Source organism: Salvelinus fontinalis, chromosome 2, assembly GCF_029448725.1.
Source record: "Salvelinus fontinalis isolate EN_2023a chromosome 2, ASM2944872v1, whole genome shotgun sequence".
Taxonomy (NCBI): Eukaryota; Metazoa; Chordata; class Actinopteri; order Salmoniformes; family Salmonidae; genus Salvelinus; species Salvelinus fontinalis.
Genome location: NC_074666.1, coordinates 20162971 through 20187839, shown reverse-complemented (window position 1 = coordinate 20187839; position 24869 = coordinate 20162971). Strand labels below are relative to the sequence as shown.

The 24869-nt window shown below is 45.6% G+C and overlaps 1 protein-coding gene and 1 long non-coding RNA gene across 3 annotated transcripts in view; both read right to left on the bottom strand.

Annotated features, from left to right (window-relative positions):
* nnt (nicotinamide nucleotide transhydrogenase) overlaps positions 1 to 19762 on the bottom strand; it is a 76696-nt gene extending 56934 nt beyond the window's left edge. Inside the window, exons 1-10 of one of the 2 annotated variants that reach the window (XM_055866493.1) lie at positions 19654 to 19711; positions 17238 to 17281; positions 16543 to 16747; positions 9714 to 9943; positions 9350 to 9567; positions 8677 to 8853; positions 7557 to 7744; positions 1467 to 1600; positions 1013 to 1204; positions 579 to 732 (exon numbers count right to left, since the gene is read on the bottom strand). In XM_055866493.1, coding sequence (XP_055722468.1) covers positions 579 to 732; positions 1013 to 1204; positions 1467 to 1600; positions 7557 to 7744; positions 8677 to 8853; positions 9350 to 9567; positions 9714 to 9943; positions 16543 to 16702 — 1453 coding nt within the window. In that variant the 5' untranslated portion in view covers positions 16703 to 16747; positions 17238 to 17281; positions 19654 to 19711. Of the gene's footprint in view, positions 1 to 578; positions 733 to 1012; positions 1205 to 1466; positions 1601 to 7556; positions 7745 to 8676; positions 8854 to 9349; positions 9568 to 9713; positions 9944 to 16542; positions 16748 to 17237; positions 17282 to 19653 lie in introns of both variants that reach the window. The other variant, XM_055866486.1, reaches the window with a different exon arrangement.
* A 1355-nt stretch (positions 19763 to 21117) lies between these two features.
* Positions 21118 to 24869, bottom strand: part of LOC129813881 (uncharacterized) — a 28503-nt gene continuing 24751 nt past the window's right edge. Inside the window, exons 2-3 of the long non-coding RNA XR_008753201.1 lie at positions 21807 to 21881; positions 21118 to 21282 (exon numbers count right to left, since the gene is read on the bottom strand). This is a non-coding gene — a long non-coding RNA (uncharacterized LOC129813881). The remainder of the gene's footprint in view (positions 21283 to 21806; positions 21882 to 24869) is intronic.

The window sequence follows — 24869 nt, the reverse complement described above, 5'->3', positions numbered from 1 at the left end:
TAAGTGTATTGATACACCATCCAAAGTTTAATTAATAACTTCAACATGCTCAAACAGATATTCAATGTCTGCTTTTTATTTTTACCCATCTACCAATAGGTGCCCTTTGCGAGGCACTAGAAAACCTCCCTGATGTTCGTGGTTGAATCTGTGTTTGAAACTCACTGCACGACAGAGACCTTACAGATAATATGTGGGGGATAGGTAGTCAGAGGATAGGTAGTCATTCTAAAATATATGTTCAACACTATTATTGAGTCCATGTAACTTAGTGTGACTTGTTAAGCAAATGTTAACTCCTGAACTTATTTAGGATTGCCCTAAAAGGTATTGAATACTTACTGACTCATGACATTTCAGCCTTTCATTTGTAAACATTTTGAAAAACATAATCCTACTTTGACATTATTGGTTATTGTGTGTAGGCCAGTGACCAAAAAATCTAAATGTAATCCATTTTAAATGCAGGCTGTAACACAACAAAATGTGGAACAATTCAAGGGGTGTGAATACTTTCTAAAGGCACTGTAAGTATAAATTAATGAAGTGTCTAGGCAGTCAGTAATGGTGTGTCTCACCTCCAGTGTACATGCCAGCGGTGGTCAGGGTAGCCTTGAAGGGGGACACGGCAGCAGCCTTCTCCTTAGCCAGCTCCTGCTTGCTCTTGGGTTTGGGAGGGGCTGCCACTGGGATGTTATCGGGCAGAGGAGCTGGGAAGAGGTTGGTTCCATTCTGCACCAGATAGAAAGGTGGAAATCATAGAGAACGCCAAAACAAACAAAAGTCAACCATGCATGGATGTACATTTGAGATCGAAGTTTCATTTTCACCAAACACTATCAAGACACTTCATTATCATTATTACCAAACAAACCAATCAACAAAGACTATTTTAATTTGTCAACTGTAGAACTAGAGAGTATAGCGTCACCATGATCTAATTAACCAGTCTTCCCTTGTGCTAAAAACAGATAACCAAGGAAACCAAACCTATTTAACCCAGATGATTTACCTGCATGACAACAGATCCTCTGATGACATGGTCCATGGTGCCGTAGTTAAACTTCTCCTTGACCTCATAGTTGAAGTTCTCAGTAGAAGGGCTGATGGCACGGATGAGTTTGGTCAGGTTGTTTGAGTACAGGGTGCTGGACTGGGTGGGCAGGCGGCTGGGAAGGTCGGTGAAGCCAATGTGGGTCACACCCTAAGAACAAATCACATAACCAATTATTTTATTGAAGACCAAAATTGTGCATTCTCACTTTGAACGGTTAAAAAGGGACTGAATTACAATACTGCAACAAGGTGACCTGGTGGTATGATTTCAGTGCTAGGAAAACCAAACACAGAAGCTAACAACATGGCTGACAATAAGGAGCCGGGTTCACCACAACTTCACAAGGGAAAACAGTGATAATGAAATTGAAGGTAATAATAATAAGCAACTGTGGACAGGCCCATCTGACCTTGTGTACAGACAGTTCTCCAGGCACCGTGGTCTCGATGTTTCCTCCAGCCTCAGCAGCCAGGTCCACCACCACAGAGCCATCCTTCATGCTCTCCACCATATCCTTGGTGATCAGGATGGGAGCCTTGCGACCTGGCGACAGGACACATCACCCTGGTGACAAAGGGGTCTTGTCTGCTGTACCAGCAGGGTGCTCTATCAGCAGCTGACCTCTATTCAGCCTTCTGTACAACAAAGTCTTCAAATATGGATTTAAACGACAATAAATCGAACCCTGGAAAATAAACAAATTGCAGTTTGTTGTTCTCGGTTTACGCTAGGCAATGGTTTCAGGTCTCTTCTGATGTTTACACTAGCTTTCAAGTAAACAGATCTCATGAGAACACAGAGAAACTCTTTCAAAATCATGTTGAACTGGTCAGAACAGAAGACATAAGTACTGATCAGGTTAGGGTAGGCTGGTGTCAACCAGACAAAAGGAGTCGGTCTCTCCAACCAACAGAACAGTATCATTAGCATAGGGGACAGGACAACATGCCCTAGGGCTGGGACCATTACACAACATCAATGACTTTGGTACCAGTTCAACCACATGAAGTCAGTGGAGAGGAGAATGTCATTCATAACTACAGTGGCTTGCGAAAGTATTCACTCCCCTCTGCATTTTTCCTATTTTGTTGCCTTACAACCTGGAATTAAAATTGATTTTTTTGGGGGAGGGTTGTATCATTTGATTTACACAACATGCCTACCACTTTGAAGTAGCAAAAATATTTTTTTCTTGTGAAACAAAGAGAAAAAAAACTGAAAACTTGAGCATGCATAACTATTCACCCCCACCAAAGTCAATACTTTGTACAGCCATGTCTCTATAAGCTTGGCACATCTAGCTACTGGGATTTTTGCCCATTCTTCAAGACAAAACTGCTCCAGCTCTTTCAAGTTGGATGGCTTCCGCTGGTGTACAGCAATCTTTAAGTCATACCACAGATTCTCAATTGGATTGAGGTCTGGGCTCTGACTAGGTCATTCCAAGACATTTAAATGCTTCCCCTTAAACCACTCGAGTGTTGATTTAGCAGTATGCTTAAGGGTCATTGTCCTGCTGGAAGGTGAACCTCCGTCCCAGTCTCAAATCTCTGGAAGACTAAAACGGGTTTCCCTCAAGAATTTCCCTGTATTTAGCACCATCCATCATTTCTTCAATTCTGACCAGTTTCCCAGTCCCTGCCGATGGAAAAATATCCCCACAGCATGATGCTGCCACCACCATGCTTCACTGTGGGTATGGTGTTCTCTGGGTGGTGAGAGGTGTTGGGATTGTGCCAGACACAGCATTTTCCTTGATGGCACAAAAGCTCAATTTTAGTCTCGTCTGACCAGAGTACCTTCTTCCATATGTTTGGGGAGTCTCCCACATGTCTTTTGGCGAACACCAAACATGTTTGCTAATTTTTTTCTTTAAGCAATGGCTTTTTTCTGGCCACTCTTCCGTAAAGCCCAGCTCTGTGGAGTGTACAGCTTAAAGTGGTCCTATGGACAGATACGCCAATCTCCGCTGTGGAGCTTTGCAGCTCCTTCAGGGTTATCGTTGGTCTCTTTGTTGCCTCTGATTAATGCCCTCCTTGCCTGGTCTGTGAGTTTTGGTGGGCGGCCATCTTTTGAGCAGGTTTGTTGTGATGCCATATTCTTTCCATTTTTTAGTAATGGATTTAAGTGGTGCTCAGTGGGATGTTCAAAGTTTCGGATATGTTTTTATAACCCAACCCTGATCTGTACCACACAACTTTGTCTATGACCTATTTGGAGAGCGCCTTGGTCTTCATGGTGCCACTTGCTAGATGGTGCCCCTTGCTTAGTGGTGTTGCAGACTCTGGGGCCTTTTGGAACAGGTGTATATATACTGAGATCATGTGACAAATAGTCCACCTGTGAGCAATCTAACTAATTATGTGACTTCTTAAGGTAATTGGTTGCACCAGATCTTATTTAGGAGCTTCATAGCAAAGGGTGTGAATACATATGCACACACCAATTTTCAACAAAAAAATGCAAGTATTTTTTTTTGTTTCACTTCAACAATTAGGACTATTTTGTGTATGTCCATCACATGAAATCCAAATAACAATCCATTTAAATTACAGGTTGTAATGCAACAAAAAAAGGAAAAAACACCAAGGGGGATGAATACTTTTGCAATGCACTGTAAGGCTGCACAGCCGTCTTATCACAGCCGTCAACCAATGTAAACAAGGGATGAGAATGTAGAGTTTTGCTTTTCCTTGTGTGCTTTTTAGTCGTTGAGTTTTTATTGCTATTCTTTTGTTTTTATATCATGTTTTTTTAAAGCACATTGAGATGCATTCCATGTCTGAAATGTGCTGTATACAAAGCTTGATTTGAGCATAGCAATATCTCTATGGTGTCTCTGTGGTCTGTTACAGGCTGCTACAGGAACAGAATAATATCAACTCAGCCTTGAGGGGCAGAGTTAACCAGACGGATAGGACCTAAACACTACCTTAACTACACTAGGTAACTGAGCTGATGGAGCCTTAAAACAGCTTAGTGCCTGAGAGGATTGGACAGATGAGAGCTGACCATATCAATACATGCATTTCATACATGATTGAGGTAGAACAAAACAAATGGGTGAAATCAGGGTTGACAATAGCCTGGTTGCCAGATCTCCTGCTCTGAAGCCAAATTGTTTGATGACAATGGTGTGAGTAGGCCAGAACACAAACAGGTCAGACGAAGAGGACAAAGAGATAGGGGTAGTGAGGGGCGTCACCCTGCGGGAGGGGATAGAGAGGGGTAGGGGTAGTGAGGGACGTCACCCTGCGGGAGGGGATAGAGAGGGGTGGTGAGGGACGTCACCCTGCGGGAGGGGACAGAGAGGGGTAGTGAGGGACGTTTCCCTGGGGGAGGGGATAGATCGGGGTAGTGAGGGACGTTTCCCTGAGGGAGGGGACAGAGAGGGGTAGTGAGGGACGTTTCCCTGGGGGAGGGGACAGATAGGGGTAGTGAGGGACGTTTCCCTGAGGGAGGGGACAGATAGGGGTAGTGAGGGACGTTTCCCTGAGGGAGGGGACAGATAGGGGTAGTGAGGGACGTTTCCCTGAGGGAGAGGACAGATAGGGGTAGTGAGGGACATTTCCCTGAGGGAGGGGACAGATAGGGGTAGTGAGGGAGGTTTCCCTGCGGGAGGGGTTAGATAGGGGTAGTGAGGGGCGTTTCCCTGCGGGAGGGGTTAGATAGGGGTAGTGAGGGATGTTTCCCTGCGGGAGGGGATAGATAGGGGTAGTGAGGGACGTCACCCTGCGGGAGGGGATAGAGAGGGGTAGTGAGGGACGTCTCCCTGAGGGAGGGGATAGATAGGGGTAGTGAGGGACGTCTCCCTGAGGGAGGGGATAGATAGGGGTAGTGAGGGACGTCACCCTGAGGGAGGGGATAGAGAGGGGTAGTGAGGGACGTCACCCTGCGGGAGGGGATAGAGAGGGGTAGTGAGGGACGTCACCCTGCGGGAGGGGATAGAGAGGGGTAGTGAGTGACGTTTCCCTGCGGGAGGGGATAGATAGGGGTAGTGAGGGGCGTCTCCCTGCGGGAGGGGATAGAGAGGGGTAGTGAGGGACGTCACCCTGCGGGAGGGGATAGAGAGGGGTAGTGAGGGACGTCTCCCTGAGGGAGGGGATAGAGAGGGGTAGTGAGGGACGTCTCCCTGCGGGAGAACAGATGTAGCAATTGGTTCACTCCAGACCTGACTGCCCTCGACCAGCACAAAAACATCCTGTGGCGGACTGCAATAGCATCGAATAGTCCCCGCGATATGCAACTGTTCAGGGAAGTCAGGAACCAATACACGCAGTCAGTCAGGAAAGCAAAAGCTAGCTTTTTCAAACAGAAATTTGCATCCTGTAGCTCAAACTCCAGAGTTTTGGGACACTGTAAAGTCCATGGAGAACAAGAGCACCTCCTAACAGCTTCTCACTGCACTGAGGCTAGGTAACACTGTCACCACCGATAAATCCACAGTAAGTATTTCTCTATGCCTGGCCATGCTTTCCTCCTGGCACCCCAACAGTGCCGCACCCCCCACAGCTACTTGCCCAAGCCTCCCCAGCTTCTTCTTCACCCAAATCCAGATAGCAGATGTTCTGAAAGAGCTGCAAAACCTGGACCCGTAAAAATCAGCTGCTCTGGACAACCTGTACCCTTGCTTTCTAAAATTATCCGCCACCATTGTTGCAACCCCTATTACCAGTCTGTTCAACCTCTCTTTCGTATCGTCCGAGATCCCCAAAGATTGGAAAGCGGCCGCGGTCATCCCCCTCTTCAAAGGGGGAGACACTCTAGACCCAAACTGTTATAGACCTATATCCATCCTGCCCTGCCTTTCTAAAGTCTTCGAAAGCCAAGTTAATAAACTGATCACCGACCATTTCGAATCCCACCGTACCTTCTCTGCTATGCAATCTGGTTTCAGATCTGGTCACTGGTGCACCTCAGCCACGCTCAAGGTACTAAACGATATCATAACCGCATCGATAAAAGATTGTACTGTGCAGCCGTCTCCATCGACCTGGCCAAGGCTTTCGACTCTGTCAATCACTGCATTCTTATCGACAGACTCAACAGCCTTGGTTTCTCAAATGACTGCCTCGCCTGGTTCACCAACTACTTCTCAGACAGAGTTCAGTGTGTCAAATCGGAGGGCCTGTTGTCCGGACCTCTGGCAGTCTCTATGGGGGTATCACAGGGTTCAATTCTTGGGCCGACTCTTTTCTCTGTATATACCAACAATGTCGCTCTTGCTGCTTGTGATTCCCTGATCCACCTCTACACAGATGACACCGTTCTGTATACATCTGGCCCTTCTTTGGACACTGTGTTAACAAACCTCCAAACAAGCTTCAATGCCATACAACACTCCTTCTGTGGCCTCCAACTGCTTTTAAAATGCTAGTAAAACTAAATGCATGGTCTTCAACCGATCGCTGCCTGCACCTGCCCGCCTGTCCAGCATCACTACTCTGGATGGTTCTGACGTAGAATATGTGGACAACTACAAACACCTAGGTGTCTGGCTAGACTGTAAACTCTCTTTCCAGGCTCACAATAAGCATCTCCAATCCAAAATTAAATCTAGAGTTGGCTTCCTATTTCGCAACAAAGCCTCCTTCACTCAGGCCGCCAAACATACCCTCGTAAAACTGACTATCCTACAGATCCTCGACTTCGGTGATATAATTTACAAAATAGCCTCCAACACAATACTCAGCAAATTGGATGCAGTCTATCACAGTGCCATCCGTTTTGTCACCAAAGCCCCATATACCACCCACCACTGCGACCTGTATGCTCTAGTCGGCTGGCCCTCGCTACATATTCGTCGCCAGACCCACTGGCTCCAGGTCATCTATAAGTATTTGCTAGGTAAAGCTCACTATCTCAGCTCACTGGTCACGATAACAACACCCACCCGTAGCACGCGTTCCAGCAGGTGTATCTCACTGGTCATCCCCAAAGCCAACACTTCCTTCGGCCGCATTTCCTTCCAGATCTCTGCTCCCAGTGACTGGAACAAATTGCAAAAATTGCTGAAGCTGGAGACTTATATTTCCCTCACTAACTTTAAACATCAGCTATCTGAGCAGCTAACAGATCGCTGCAGCTGTACATAGCCAATCTGTAAATAGCCCATCCAATCTACCTACCTCATCCCCATTATTGTTTTTATTTACTTTTCTGCTCTTTTGCGCACCAGTATTTCTACTTGCACATCATCTGCACATCTATCACTCCAGTGTTAATTTGCTAAATTATAATTACTTGCTACTATGGCCTATTTATTGCCTTACCTCCTCACACCATTTGCACACACTGTATATATACTTTCCTTTTTCTATTGTGTTATTGACCGTAAGCTTGTTTATTCCATGTGTAACTGTGTTTGTGTCGCACTGCTTTGCTTTATCTTGGCCAGGTCGCAGTTGTAAATGAGAACTTGTTCTCAACTAGCCTACCTCCCTGCGGGAGGGGATAGATAGGGGTAGTGAGGTGTGGTTGCTTAGATCACTGTACAAACCGGGGATGAGTGCCGTGCTGATGAGGATGTCTACTTCCAGACACTGCTTAGCAAACAGCTTCATCTCAGCCTCGATGAACTCCTTGGACATCTCCTTGGCGTAGCCGCCCTGGCCGTCGCCGGCCTCCTTAATGTCCACCTCCAGAGTCTCAGCTCCCAGAGACTTGAACTGCTCTAAGGCTGCCGCTCTGGGGAGGGAACACAGGGAATGTCATGGAAGGCACTCGCAAGAGGGACGGGGCGCTTAATGAAAGCCCCTGATACATTCAACAGCATCACTGCAGGAGCTTAGGCTAGGTCTATGATTGTTGTAAAATCTCCAAGTAGTAAACAATGTTACACAATGGTCGGGGTGGTGAGATTCAAATATTTTAATCTGGAGAGTAAAAACAGTAAAGAAACAGCATTTTATCCCATTATTCCACCCTTTAAAGTAAGTGAAAGCAATCTGCAGTTTTCTAAAGACAATGAGCTGCAAATTGTCATATGTAATGCAGCTACTACCACCAACTGGAGAATTAGCAACATCACACTTTCAAATCCACTAAAGAGACTTAGGACAGCAGCCAATCTGGGGTGAGTTAGTTGAAAAAAAAGCAAAGGTGAAGGCATCTGTGGTCAGAAATCATTTGTAACATTTTATCAGGGTTTTAAAAAAACAGCTTGTACCCCCAAGCTATAAATAGTTAACCAAATAGCTACCCGGACTATCTGCACTTACCCTTCAAATACCAACTCTTTTGACTCTGCTGTTACTGTTTATCATCTATCCTGTTGCCTAGTCACTTTATCCCTACATGTACCCCTGCACTCGGTCCTGGTACCACGTGTATATAACCAAGTTATCGTTACTCATTGTGTATTTATTCTTCGTGTTATTATTTCTTTCTTTTTAGCTCTGCTTTGTTGGGATGGACCCATAAGTAAGCATTTCACTGTTAGTCCACACCTGTTGTTTACGAAGCATGTGACAAATAAAATTGGATTAGATTTTTTTTTTTTAATCTCAAAACAAATATGGGGGCAGCTCTATAATGTGATAGTGAACCAACCAATGAGTCCCAGTGATTTCATTGGTAAAGTAATAACTGAATATCCAGGGTTGGGTGGTCCCACTCACCGAGTGTCAAAGCCCCTGACGATAGCACCCATGGCTCTGGCAGTACCAGCAGCAGCCAGACCTGCTACTCCTCCTCCAATGATCAGCACTTTAGCAGGTGGGACCTTCCCAGCAGCAGTGATCTGTCCAGTGAAGAAGCGCCCGAAGCTGTTGGCTGCCAGCACCACAGCTTTGTATCTGGAAACACAGGAAAATGGCCAATTACAAATACTGTCAGAGCACGTCTACCCAGCCTCAAAATACATCACAAGCAATTTACTCTGCCAAGTGGACCACACACCGAGAGACACACACACACACACACACACACACACACACACAGCAGAGCCAAGATGATGCAGCTGGACACACAGTAGTGAGCTGACCAAGAGAAGTGCATTCAACAAGCAAATGTTTTCCATTTACTGGCACGACAACCTCCCTCATTAAAACAAACTGCCTCAGACACAGGCTCGTTCATTCTAGTTGCATTTCAAAATACTTGTCTTGGACATAAACTTGTACCTTTGAAGATTCAGCTTTTATTTGTCTCTAGTCTTCCAGCATTGTCTCACCATTTAGCCAGTTGTAATTGTAAGCTACACAAATAAAGCACATTAGCAAGAAAAAAGGCCAGTGACACAGCTCTGGGAGTCCACCCTCCCCTCCCTCACATCACCCGTCCCGTCCTCACCCTGCAATGTTAGCCATGGAGCTGAGAGCGTCGTAGCCCTGTGCGATGGTGACGCGGGGCACCTGGTCCATGGCCAGCACAGTGGCCTTCCTCTGGGACAGCATGTCCATCAGCTCAGGGTTCTGGGCCGGGTAGATGAAGCTGAACAGAGTGGCTGCCTCCTTCATCAGCTCCACCTCATGGGCTCCTAGCTCAGGGTTGAAGACGGGAGCACGCACCTGAGAGAGACAGACAAACACAGAGACAAGCAATAGAGACGTTTGATGTAAAATCCCTTGCGCGATACAATAGTTACCATGGCAGCAAATGAGGGTTGAATGACTATCCACCCTATTTTCATCACTTCCACAGCCTCTTCCCTTACCTTGACCAGCACATCAGAAGCCAGGACATCTTTGACGTCTTTGATGGTGGCTCCAGCCTGGATGTAGTGTTGATCGGGGAACTTGGAGGGCTCTCCTGCCCCAGACTCCACCACCACGTTGAAGCCCTGTTTGATAAGGGCCTGCACTCCGGCCGGGGACAGAGCCACACGACGCTCATTCTGGAAGATCTCCTTCGGTACACCCACCGTCAGCTGCTTATAGGGAATACCTGGAAGAACAGTAACACAATTCTAAGGTAAGTTTTATTCATTCAGCAAAGAGTAATCTGCAAAGATATGTTGAAGAAAACTAGGTAAATCTTTAACACATCCGCATTCGGAAAACTAGAAGTACCATATTAAGAAGCTGTGTTGCCATTTTGATATGTTGACATGTATTGTAATAAATGTACCGATTTGCTGAAGATGATATCAAGTTGGATCATTGGGTTTCAAAACGTATTATGTACAGCATTCAACATTCATAAAACAGTTGACCCAATTAAAACTAAATATCTACTACTAGTGATGGGGGGGAAATACATAGTTACATATTGGGATATTATTTGATGATATATCGTATCGTATAGTTTACACAACGTCGCACCAAAACTCAGCTTGTTGTGCATTTTTAATTAGGGAGCCAATTTGTTTTGAGCACTTTTATTTCCATGACTGATCAAAAACTCATTATCATGGCTCCATCTTGTCCCTCTGTAGCATACATATGGTGAGAAATGTTTGGTATATCGAATTGCAATACATATAGAATCGTGAGAATCGTAATACATATCGTATCGGCACCTAAGTATTGCGAAATATTGTATAGTGAGGTCCCTGGCAATTCCCAGCCCTATCAGTTACTCTGCACTCATGAATGAGGTGGAATTGGCAGGGTAGGATATATGATAAACAGTAGTTAACAATCACTGCGAATCAGAGGGACATTTTACACTACTTTGGAGACCTTTGAGACTTGTGTACAATAAACCACTCAACTGTCTGTGACAAATCCTCCTTATAAGACATAAGCTTCCTCCTCTACCATCTGAACTGTGTGGCCATGTTTGGATACTGGTAAATGCATTCTGCTATCAGTGCAAAACATAAAAGGATGACTCAAGGAGAAAGACCCATTGCTTACGGAAAAGAAATGTATATAATACATAATAGGGCACTGGTCAAAAACACTTTCACCTTTTTATAGGCTACAATTTGTCAATTCTACCAAGAGTGAGTTTACTGTGACGGTGTCTACTGCCTTCATTGTAAGAAAGACCACATGCCCCCTTCGGAAATTTCCACTCTTGGTCTATAGATAAACAGCATTGGAATGTCTGGCTGTCACCACCCTATACTGACTCAGAGCAGAGTGAACCACAAGACTGACCCCAAGAACAGCAGTTGTAGCTCTAATTGTTCTTCTGAAAGCATATGACGATTTGCTGGCAGCAATGTGCATTCCAGTATAGATAATGTATACATATTCATACCTTGACTTGGAGCTCAATCAGACATTGAAGTATCAGATATAAGCAGTGCTGCTACTGGTTAATGAGGCAGAGATATAAGGCTGATGTGGTTCACCAATAGGTGAAAGCGACCGTTATGGAGACAACGATGTAAAGATGTGTTTAGCAGACGTGTCTTCTCAGATAGCTGCTACAGCCTGGCCCCTTCAGTTGATACTCTGCCAGGAAAAGCATCTGCCAGCTGTCAAAGTGCCAAGAACGTCAACCATGACAGGCCTGTCTCAAAAAGACGTGCAGAGTCCAGCTACAACCACACCACCAAACGAACACATCAGCGCATAATTACACATACAGGATCACTAAGGCATGCAATGGAGGCTCCTCCAAAGAGGAAGGGGAGGACCATCCTAGGTGAATTTGATAAAAATTGAAACATTTTAGTTCTCATTTTTAGATAAAACTATACTAAATACATTCACGTCACCAAATAATTGATTAAAACACACCGTTTCGCAATAAAGGTCTACAGTAGCCTCAACGGCACTCTGTAGGGTATCTGAATGCAACTAGCTAGTTTAGCCTACTCAAACAAAGAGGGATGCTATGTTACCTAGGTGGCTATGGCTGTCCAACACTGGAACTATTTCAAGGCAAGGTAAGCTTTTGGTTTTATCAATTTATTGCCACCGGGGCCTGCCGGTATAACTGCTAAACTGCTTTCTGACTACACTGTACCATGTGGTTGTAGCAATTTACTAACACGTTAGTTCTAGTAGCTACAGTGCTTTCGGAAAGTATTCAGACCCCTTTACTTTTTCCACATTTTGTTACAACCTTATTCTAAAAATGTATTAAATAGTCCCCCCCCCCTCATCAATACCCCATAATGACAAAGCAAAAACAGGATTTTAGAAATGTTAGCAAATGTATTAAAAAATCCAAACTGAAATTTCACATTTACATAAGTATTCAGACCCTTTACTTTACATTACTTTGTTGAAGCACCTTTGGCAGTGATTACAGCCTCAAGTCTTCTTGGGTATGATGCTAGAAGCTTGGCACACCTGTATTTGGGGAGTTTCTCCCATTCTTCTCTGCAGATCCTCTCAAGCTCTGTCAGGTTGGATGGGGAGCGTCGTTGCGCAGCTATTTTCAGGTCTCTCCAGAGATGTTCGATCGGGTTCAAGTCCGGGCTCTGGCTGGGCCACTCAAGAACATTGAGACTTGTCCCGAAGCCAATCCTACATTGTCTTGGCTGTGTGCATAGGGTCGTTGTACTGTTGGGAGGTGAACCTTTGCCCCAGTCTGACGTCCTGAGTGCTCCGAAGCAGGTTTTCTTCAAGGACCTCTCAACACAGCTATCCAGACTAGCCTCCCAGTCCCTGCCGCTGAAAAACATCCCCACAGCATGATGCTGCCACCACACTTCACCGTAGGGATGGTGCCAGGTTTCCTCCAGACATGACGCTTGGCATTCAGGCCAAAGAGTTGAATTTTGATATCATCAGACCAGAGAATCTTGTTTCTCATGGTCTGATGGTCAAATAGATTTAAACTCTGTTTCACAATTCCTGACATTTAATCCTAGTAAAAAATCCCCCATCTTAGGTCAATTAAGATCACCACTTTATTTTAAGAATGTGAAATGGCAGAATAATAGTAGAGAGAATGATTTATTTCAGCTTTTATTTCTTTCATCACATTCCCAGTTGGTCAGAAGTTTGATACAATCAATTAGTATTTGGTAGCATTGCCTTTAAATTGTTTAACTTGGGTCAAACGTTTTGGGTAGCCTTCCACAAGCTTCCAACAATAAGTTGGGTGAATTTTGGCCCATTCCTCCTGACAGAGCAGGTGTAACTGAGTCAGGTTAGTAAGGCCTCCTTGCTCGCACTCGCTTTTTCAGTTCTGCCCACAAATGTTCTATAGGATTGACGTCACGGCTTTGTGACGGCCCTCCAATACCTTGACTTTGTTTTCCTTAAACCATTTTTCCACAACTTTGGAAGTATGCTTGGGGTCATTGTCCATTTGGAAGCCCATTTGCGACCAAGCTTTAATTTCCTGACTGATGTCTTGAGATGTTGCTTCAATATATCCACATAATTTTCCATCCTCATGATGCCATCTATTTTGTGAAGTGCACCAGTCCCTGCTGCAGCAAAGCACCCCCACAACATGATGCTGCCACCCCCATGCTTCATGGTTGGGATGGTGTTCTTCAGCTTGCAAGCCTCCCCCTTTTTCCTCCAAACATAACGATGGTCATTATGGCCAAACAGTTCTATTTTTATTTCATCAGACCAGAGGACATTTCTCCAAAAAGTATGATCTTTGTCTCCATGTGCAGTCTGGCTTTTTTTTTAATGGCAATTTTGGAGCAGTGGCTTCTTCCTTGCCGAGGGGCCTTTCAGGTTATATCAATATAGGACTCGTTTTACTGTGGATATAGATACTTTTGTACCCGTTTCCTCCAGCATCTTCACAAGGTCCTTTGCTGTTGTTCTGGGATTGATTTGCACTTTTCGCACCAATGTACGTTCAACTCTAGGAGACAGAACACGTCTCCTTCCTGAGAGGTATGCCGGCTGCATGGTCCCATGGTGTATATACTTGCGTACTATTGTTTGTACAGATGAACGTGGTACCTTCAGGCGTTTGGAAATTGCTCCCAAGGATGAACCAGACTTGTGGTCTACAATTGTTTTTCTGAGGTCTTGGCTGATTTCTTTTGATTTTCACATGATGTCAAGCAAAGAGGCACTGAGTTTGAAGGTAGGCCTTGCAATACATCCACAGGTACACCTCCAATTGACTCAAATGATGTCAATTAGCCTATCAGAAGCTTCTAAAGCCATGACATCATTTTCTGGAATTTTCCTAGCTGTTTAAAGGCACAGTCAACTTAGTGTATGGAAACTTCTGACCCACTGGAATTGTGATACAGTGAATTATAAGTGAAATAATATGTCTGCAAACAATTGTTGGAAAAGTTACTTGTGTCATGCACAAAGTAGATGTCCTAACCAACTTGCCAAAATATAGTTTGTTAACAAGAAATGTGTGGAGTGGTTGAAAAACAAGTTTTAATGACTCCAACCTAAGTGTATGTAAACTTCCGACATCAACTGTATGTTTTGCCACTGTAGGGTCACGCATTACTTTTATTATTCAAAAACATAAAACACAGCCAAATAGCATATATACAGTATATCACAAAAGTGAGTACACCCCTCACTTTTTTTTTTTTAATATTTGAGTATGTCTTTTCATGTGACAACACTGAAGAAATGACACTTTGCTACAATGTAAAAAGTAGTGAGTGTACAGCTTGTATAACAGTGTAAATTTGCTGTTCCCTCAAAATAACTCAACACAGCCATTAATGTCTAAACCGCCTTGCAACAAAAGTGACTACACCCCTAAGTGAAAATGTCCAAATTGGGCCCAAAGTGTCAATATTTTGTGTGGCCACCATCATTTTCCAGCACTGCCTTAACCCTCTTGCGCATGGAGTTCACCAGAGCTTCACAGGTTTCCACTGGAGTCCTCTTCCACTCCTCCATGACGACATCACGGAGCTGGTGGATGTTAGAGACCTTGCACTCCTCCACCTTCCGTTTGAGGATGCCCCACAGATGCTCAATAGGGTTTAGGTCTGGAGACATGCTGGCCAGTCCATCACCTTTACCCTCAGCTTCTTTAGCAAGGCAGTGGTCGTCTTGGAGGTGTGTTTGGGGTCGTTATCATGTTGGAATACTGCCCTGCGGCCCAGTCTCCGAAGGGAGGGGATCATGCTCTGCTTCAGTATGTCACCGTACATGTTGGCATTCATGGTTCCTTCAATGAACTGTAGCTCCCCAGTGCCGGCAGCACTCATGCAGCCCCAGACCATGACACTCCCACCACCATGCTTGACTGTAGGCAAGACACACTTGTCTTTGTACTCCTCACCTGGTTGCCGACACACGCTTGACACCATCTGAACCAAATAAGTTTATCTTGGTCTCATCAGACCACAGGACATGGTTCCAGTAATCCATGTCCTTAGTCTGCTTGTCTTCAGCAAACTGTTTGCAGGCTTTCTTGTGTGTCATCTTTAGAAGAGGCTTCCTTCTGGGACGACAGCCATGCAGACCAATTTGATGCAGTGTACGGCGTATGGTCTGAGCACTGACAGGCTGACCCCCCACCCTTTCAACCTCTGCAGCAATGCTGGCAGCACTCATACATCTATTTCCCAAAGACAACCTCTGAATATGACGCTGAGCACGTGCACTCAACTTTTTTGGTCCACCATGGCGAGGCCTGTTCTGAGTGGAACCTGTCCAGTTAAACAGCTGTATGGTCTTGGCCACCGTGCTGCAGCTCAGTTTCAGGGTCTTGGCAATCTTCTTATAGCCCAGGCCATCTTTATGTAGAGCAACAATTCTTTTTTTCAGATCCTCAGAGAGTTCTTTGCCATGAGGTGCCATGTTGAACTTCCAGTGACCAGTCAGTATGAGGGAGTGTCAGAGCAATGACAACAAATTTAACACACCTGCTCCCCATTCACACCTGAGACCTTGTAACACTAACGAGTCACATGACACCGAGGAGGGAAAATGGCTAATTGGGCCCAATTTGGACATTTTCACTTAGGGGTGTAGTCACTTTTGTTGCCAGCGGTTTAGACATTAATGGCTCTTTGTTGAGTTATTTTGAGGGGACAGCAAATGTACACTGTTATACAAGCTGTACACTCACTACTTTACATTGTAGCAAAGTGTCATTTCTTCAGTGTTGTCACATGAAAAGATATACTCAAATATTTAGAAAAATGTGAGGGGTGTACTCACTTTTGTGATATACTGTATATATGTATATGATATTTTGGCCATATCACCAAGCCCTAGCTGGAACATGCAAACAGCCAGCAGATTCTGGCTATACAGACACACACCTCATTACATTTCTAACTCTAGTTGCAGGTTTTGCTGGTCGCACACAGCCAAGAGAGAAGGGGGTGGGAAGGGAAAGACCTGTTAGTGTAAGCTGTAGTATCTATAATATGACCTTGGTTGGTTGCAACAAAGGCAAAAAATAAGGTGGCAAAAGAAATGGCCCCTGCCATGCTTCCTCTTCAGACAACTACCAAGACATGCATTGTCTGAGTAAGCAGGTGACTGTGGATGATAGGCTACATGTTTGTCCAAAATCTATGGATAACATTTTGATCAACTAAGCATAAGAGAAGGCAATCCTATGTTTTATATTGGTGTGTGTGTATTGTAATTACTTTTGTGCTCAAGCTGTTACCTGGGTTACTGTAGCGTAGTGCTGGGTGCTGTCGGAGGGAGAGTAGTTATGCTAGTTACCTGGACTGGCGCAGCGGTTGAGAGCTTGCTGAGTCCTGAAGAAGCGCAGGCATGGCGTCTTCACTGACCGGGCACTAGCCTGCAGCCGAACACAGGCCACCACACTGAACAGTGGAGCAGAGCAGCTGGTAGCCACCACACGCAGAAGGCTCGACGCCATCGCAGACACACAAGGAGGAGCTGTGCAGCAGGATCGACCCTCCTCCTATAAACACCCACACACCACAACATGGGAAAGAGAAGAGGGGGGCAAGACGGTGAGAGAGTGAACTGTGAACAGTAGAGAAACCGACTGACCTATCGTGGCATGCCCAACTCTGTTCCTAAACACAAGCCCCTATACCGCTGCCTCAGCTGGTCTATCTTTACACACGACTCTGTAGTTAATACAATAAGAATGTGCCCCAGTATGCTATACACAGACATGCCCATTTAACCTAAAATCATGCAGCAACAGGAAAATATTTGTCCTTATACTGCAAGTAAATCATTGCTAGCGTCACTAATATACCCGTTTAACTGTTTTCAGCATGTGTCAGTTCAATTAGTAAATCAAATAGGCTTTCATATTGAAAGGCAGTCAAGGACACTCCAAATATAATGTCCACAAACGTCCGGTGACCCTGTGTAGCTGTGTGTAATATGTTTAGCTTATTCACTTCAGAGGCCTGATGTGTCGAGATAAGAGCTGTTACCAGAGTGAACCTCTTGACTGGAAGACTCTGGTGTGGTTCAGGTCCTAGGGGGTTCCAGGCAGTATCGATTAGATAGTACACCATTACAGAAAACAGAGTCAGCTCAGCAGAGTTGTATGGGCATTCATAATAATGATACCAGATATTTAGTGCCGTTCTATCCAATATAATATACAGTGCTTTCAGAAAGTATTCAGACCCCTTGACTTTTTCCACATTGTTACCTTACAGCCTTATTCTAAAATTAATACAAATGTATTTTTTCCTCAATCTATACACAATGCCCCATAATGACAAAGCAAAAACAGGTTAAGAATTTGTTATATTTATTTATTTAATAAAAAATATGGAGTAATCAGACCCTTTACTCAGTAATTTGTTGAAGCACCTTTGGCAGCATTGAGTCTTCTTGGGTATGACGCTACAAGCTTGGCACACCTGTATTTGGAGAGTTTCTCTTTCTCTGTGCTCTGTTCATCTTTGCCTCGATCCTGACTAGTCTCCCAGTTCCTGCCGCTGAAAAACATCCCCACAGCAGGATGCTGCCACCACCATGCTTCACCGTAGGGATGGTGCCAGGTTTCCTCCAGACGTGACGCTTGGCATTCAGGCCAGAGTTTTCAATCTTGGTTACATCAGAGAATTTTGTTTCTCATGGTCTTAGAGTCTTTAGGTGCATTTTGGCAAACTACAAGCGGAGTGACTTCCATCAGGCCACGACCATAAAGACCTGATAGGTCAAGTGCTGCACAGACGGTTGTCCTTCTGGAAGGTTCTCCCATCTCCACAAAGGAACTCTAGAGCTCTGTCAGAGTGACCATCGAGTTCTTGGTCACCTTATTGACCAAGGCCCTTCTCCCCCGATTGCTCAGTTTGGCCATGCGGCCAGCTCTAGGAAGTCTTGGTGGTTCAAAACTTCTTCCATTTAAGAATGTTTGTGGCCACCGTGTTCTTGGAGACCTTCAATGCTGCAGAACTGTTTGGGTACCCTTCCCCAGATCTGTGCCTCGACACAACCCTGTCTCGGGTTGTGGCTTGGTTTCTGCTCTGACATGCACTGTCAACTGTGGGACCTTATATAGACAGGTGTGTGCCTTTCCAAATTATGTCCAATCAATTTAATTTACCACAGGTGGACTAATCAAATTATACAAACATCTCAAGGATGATCAATGGAACAGGATGCAGTTGAGCTCAATTTCGAGTCTCATAGCAAAGGGTCTGAATACTTAGATAAGGTATCTGATAGATATACACACACTTTTTTAAATTTGAAAAAACTTTTTTTGCTTTGTCATTATGGGGTATTGTGTGCAGATTGAGTAAAATGTTTTATTTAATCCATTTTAGAATAAGGCTGTAACAATGTTACAAAATGTGGAAAAATGGAAGGGGTCTGAATACTTTCCCGAATGCACTGTAAATGTCAGATATTATGAAACCATGAACTTGAGAGAGTGCGTTGACTATATAGGCTTCAACTCATTGGGCCTCGCTTACCAACCAGTTTCAGTGCTAGGAGGAACGCATTTGCTAATGCTACAAATTCTGTTCTGACATAGGTAGTTAGCTACTGAATAAAGGCAGACATGTTTCCTGCAGATTCAACTATAATTTAATTCTCTATATGCTAATCAAGCAGATTTCATAGAAACAGTGGGTTTCCTTTCCACACTGTAAGCTTCAACTTGTGTGTGACCTCATTTCTTCAGAATACCTTAAATTAACGTGCTTTTTTTTTTTTTTTTTAACTCTAGCTAGCTACCGAAATACATACCACGTCAGCAATATGATTCGCCTGGCAGGCTTAATTAACCAAAACCGTCTACTGACCATTGTTGTTCCGCTATCTAGCTAGCTAGTCCAGCCAGTTATATTTGGTCTAACGTTAACTACCTATGTCTCTTTTGGTGTGATTAAGTGTTATGACATGTACGTTAAATCGGCATTTATTTGTTTATATTGCCAATATAATTATGCAAACATACGTGCATAGCCATTAAAAGCGAATGACGAACCGAATCTCATTCATTCATTCATTGCAACAGCACCAATTTGCCATCTGGGTTATGATAGTTAGCATATACTGATTATTTGCTGTGTAAAAATGCATGGCATAATTTGTAGTTTTCGCCTCAAAATACTGTGCATTAGCTGGACAGATAGCGAGCCATCTGTTCAGAACGGATTTAGAGCAGTTGCCGACCATCACTTCCCTTTTTTTATTGAATGAAAGGTCTCGGCAGCAAAACTAGCAGAGCTAACGCGAATGCTAACAAACAAAAACTGAGCTTTTTTGCATCAAACTGGAGGCCATCAAGGCTTTCACTTTCCCCAACACAGCTGTTTGTGTGTAAAAATAAACCAACAGGTCAACAACAAAAAAAAGAAGCTTTCTTAAAATAACACAACTTACCTTTGCAGACTGTCTTGATTTTGTGAACCACAGCACAGTCGAAAATTCATTCCAACCGGAAGAAATTACATGAATTGGACAGAACCGCCCACTTCATACAGTCAACAACAGTACAGCATATACCTACCAGGGTATTGAAATAGATCATTTTGAACAGACATTTAAGCGTTTTTGAGGTAGTCACCCTAATGATCAATAGAAGGATGTACTCCATACTTATTTGTCAAAGTGATGCTCAAGAATAAAACGTTGAATTGTGGGTTATCTTTTTTGATCATATTGGGAACATAATGTAAATCATATTTATTGTTCCCCATATTGTGAACAATTAAATCATGGTTACATGAACATATAACATTAAATAAGATGTGGCTTATCTTGAGAGTGAGTAATTAAAAAACAATACAAAAATATAGACGTTTGTATTTCTGACGTCTGTGGATGTTTGGCGTAAGATGTTGATGTCTACAGCAGATGGTACTGTTGGACACTTTTACGTAGGCCAAGCCCTCCAAACTGGGCCAGTCATTTGCCCATGTGGAGGCTGCAACAGTGGATATTTATGATTTGAATGGGAGACATGAAATACAAATGAATGTAATATGCCAAAATGTAGAATCCTGCAGTTTCTCTCCATATACTTTGCTTTATTGCATTGGAAATATATAAACTGAGCATACAAAACATTAAGGACACCTGCTCTTTCCATGACATTGACTGACCAGGTGAATTCAGGTGAAACCAATGATCCCTTATTGATGTCACTTGTTAAATCTCTTACATGGCACGCCCTGGCCTTAGAGATCCTTTTTATTTTGGCTTGGTCAGGGCGTGAGTTGGGGTGGGCATTCTATGTTTTGTGTTCTATGTTTTTTATTTCTGTGTGTTTGGCCGGGTGTGGTTCTCAATCAGAGGCAGCTGTCTATCATTGTCTCTGATTGAGAACCATACTTAGGTAGCCTTTTCCCACCTGTGTTTTGTGGGTAGTTGTTTTCTGTCTTTGTGTCAGTACCAGACAGAACTGTTTCGTGTTGTTCTATCTTTGTTTCTTTGTTATTTTTGTCATAGTGTTCACGTATCTAATAAAGGCATGAACACCTGCCACGCTGCGTTTTGGTCTCCTCCCTTAGACGATTGTTACATTACAACAAAAGTAACAGGAATCCTGCAGGAAAACGAATATCCCAAAGGATTTTCCCACTTCCTTGTGGGACAATTTCTGCAGAGTCCGGCAGGAATCCTAAAGGTAGTCCTTCAGGAGACAAATCATGCATGAATCCTGCAGATAGTCCTAAAATAAATCCTGCTGGATTTTTTCCTGAATGACTACGATAAGGAAGGGTCTTATCTACAGGATATCCCACAGGATTTTGGGCCCATTTTGCTGTAGGAGTCCTGTAGGTTCATAGAGAAGTTACTGTAGGACAATACACATTTTCAAAAGAATTGACAAAGCACAATATATCAGATTCCATTGCAATTGTATTATTCAATGGAGCAACAAAGGATGATTTTGATTGTCCATTTCAGCTCCAGCGCTGTATAAAAGATTCCTAGGAGAATCCCCTGCATGGCTGTCCAGTGCTGCATCCTGTGTTAGTCAGTCTCACTGTTGTTCATAGGCTCGGTCTTAAGTGGAGAGGAGAAAGATAAGAGGGGCAGAGTTCATAGGATTTAACGGCAGAATCTCTGTGTGTGTGAATGTTTGGCTCCGTTTTAACAGTTGTTATAGAAATTCACCACTAATGACTCAAACTCAATGTAAATTAATCAATCTTTATTATCACGGTCGGATAGGTTCACAAACTCAATCCAAGCTTGATGAAAACTCTTATAAGGGTGTTCCCTTTCAGTCCTTATATACTGCTACACAAACAAGTCATATAAACATGATTTACATTATTCATTATTGTTGGTTTCTGCACGTGACTGACATGGCTTCTTCTCTCAAAGCTGGGACCTTGAAACTGACATACTCCTTTTGGATCCCAGAGCAATGTTCTGGATTCCTCCCATGTACAATCAATCAGATTGTACAGTCAATCAGTCACTCACATAAACTCAACAGAGTTGGTTATTAAAAAATAAGCATTGATCTGATACACACGAACAGAAAATGTCAGTATAACAGCTGAAACAGTGTGTTGTGTTACCTTCGCCTGCATGTGTGTCCAGGGCTGCGAACCTGTGTTAGTCAGTTTCACTGTTGTTCATAGGCTCGGTCATAACTGGGGAGGAGAGGAGAGAGATGAGGGCCAGAGTTCATAGGATATAACAGAAGAAACTCTGTGTGTGTGTGTGTGTGTGTGTGTGTGTGTCATGAGGGATAGTGACAAAGGAAATGGCAAGTAACAATTAGGTCATACTTACCAGAAAAGTACTTACTGTAATAAATCTAAATCAATGAAAGGTGTCATCTTAGAACAGCAACAAACTTTATTGTTGTTAAACATCGTTATCAATCAAATGTATTTATAAAGGCCTTCTTACATCACCTGATGTCACTAAGTGCTGTACAGAAACCCAGCCTAAAACCCCAAACAGCCAGCAATGCAGGTGTAGAAGCACAGTGGCTAGGAATGTAACGGCAGTCTAGCTCTTCCTCCTCCTCAGAAGAGGAGAGGCGAGAAGGATCGGAGGACCAATGTACAGCGTGGTAAGTTTCCATGATTTAATAACAAGAAAACTAGACAAAATACAAAACAACAAACGTACTAACCGTCACAGTCCTGTGTGGCACAAACACTGACACAGGAAACAACCACCCACAAATCCCCAGCACAAAACAAGCCACCTATATATGATTCTCAATCAGGGACAACGATTGACAGCTGCCTCTGATTGAGAACCATATTAGGCTGAACACAGAAACAGACAAACTAGACACACAACATAGAATGCCCACCCAGCTCACGTCCTGACCAACACTAAAACAAGCAACACACATAGGAACTATGGTCAGGACGTGACAGTACCCCCCTCCTGAGGTGCGGACTCCGAACGCACCCCTAAAACTCAAGGGGAGGGTATGGGTGGGCATCTGTCCGCGGTGGCGGCTCCGGCGCTGGACGAGGACACCACTCCACCAATGTCTTTGTCCCCCTCAGCGTCCTTTGAGTGGCGACCCTCGCCCCCGACCCTGGTCTAGGAACCTTCACAAAGGTCCCCCCTAGATTTAGGAGACAGCTCAGGACAGAGAGGTAGCTCAGGACAGAGAGGTAGCTCCGGACTGAGTGGCAGCTCCTGACTGAGTGGCAGCTCCGGACTGAGTGGCAGCTCCGGACTGAGTGGCAGCTCCGGACTGAGTGGCAGCTCCGGACTGAGTGGCAGCTCCGGACTGAGTGGCAGCTCCTGACTGAGTGGCAGCTCCTGACTGAGTGGCAGCTCCTGACTGAGTGGCAGCTCCTGACTGAGTGGCAGCTCCTGACTGAGTGGCAGCTCCTGACTGAGTGGCAGCTCCTGACTGAGTGGCAGCTCACGACTGAGTGGCAGCTCACGACTGAGTGGCAGCTCACGACTGGCGGGCAGCTCACGACTGGCGGGCAGCTCACGATTGGCGGGCAGCTCACGACTGGCGGGCAGCTCACGACTGGAAGGCAGCTCACGACTGGAAGGCGGCTCACGACTGGAGGGCGGCTCACGATTGGAGGGCGGCTCACGACTGGCTGGCGGCTCCTGACTGGCTGAGGGCTCTGGCGGCTCCTGACTGGCTGGCGGCTCTGGCGGCTCCTGACTGGCTGGCGGCTCTGGCGGCTCCTGACTGGCTGGTGGCTCTGGCGGCTCCTGACTGGCTTGCGGCTCTGGCGGCTCCTGACTGGCTGGCGGCTCTGGCGGCTCCTGACTGGCTGGCGGCTCTGGCGGCTCCTGACTGGCTGGCGGCTCTGGCGGCTCCTGACTGGCTGGCGGCTCTGGCGGCTCCTGACTGGCTGGCGGCTCTGGCGGCTCCTGACTGGCTGGCGGCTCTGGCGGCTCCTGGCGGCTCTAATGGCCCGGGACAGACGGGCGGCTCTGAAGGCTCGGGACAGACGGATGGCTCAGATGGCGCTGGGCAGACGGATGGCTCAGATGGCGCTGGGCAGACGGATGGCTCAGATGGCGCTAGGCAGACGGATGGCTCAGACGACACTGGGCAGGCAGGCAGCTCAGACGACGCTAGGCAGACGAGCAGTGCAGGCGGCGTTGGGCAGACGGTCGACACTGACCTGCTGAGGCACACAGTAGGCCTGGTGCGTGGTGCCGGAACTGGTGGTACCGGACTGGAGACACGCACCTCAAGGCTAGTGCAGGGAGCAGGAACAGTGCGTACAGGGCTCTGGAGATGCACAGGAGGTTTAGTGCGTGGTGCCGGAACTGGAGGTACTGGGCTGGAGACACGAACCACAGGGAGAGTGCGTGGAGTAGGAACAGGGCTCTGGAGACGCACTGGAAGCCTGGTGCTTGGTGTAAGCACTGATGGTACTGGGCTGGGGCGGGAAGGTGGCGCCGGATATACCGGACCGTGCAGGCGTACTGGCTCCCTTGAGCACCGAGCCTGCCCAACCTTACCTGGTTGAATGCTCCCCGTAGCCCGTCCAGTGCGGAGAGGTGGAATAACCCGCACTGGGCTGTGTTGGCGAACCGGGGACACCACGCGTAAGGCTGGTGCCATGTACACCGGCCCGAGGAGACGTACTGGAGGCCAGATATGTTGAGCCGGCTTCATGGCACTTGGCTCAATGCTCAATCTAGCCCGGCCAGTGCGGGAAGGTGGAATAACCCGCACCGGGCTATGCACACGTACAGGAGACACCGTGCGCTCTTCCGCATAACACGGTGTCTGCCCGTACTCCCGCTCTCCACGGTAAGCATGGGAAGTGGGCGCAGGTTTCCTACCTGCCTTCGCCACACTACCCTTTAGCCTCCCCCCAAGAAATGTTTGGGCTTTCTTCACGGGCTTCCAGCCACGCTTCCGTGCTGCCTCCTCATACCACCGCTCCTGGGCTTTAGCTGCCTCCATCTCTTCCCGAGAGCGGCAATATTCTCCAATGTGAGCCCAGTGTCCTTTTCCCTCCAAAATGTCCTCCCATGTCCAGGAGTCCTGTGTAGCTGGCCGCTGCTGCTGCTGTCCCTGCCCGTAGCCACGCTGCTTGGTCCGAGTTGGATGGTGGGTGGTTCTGTAACGGCAGTCTAGCTCTTCCTCCTCCTCAGAAGAGGAGAGGCGAGAAGGATCGAGGACC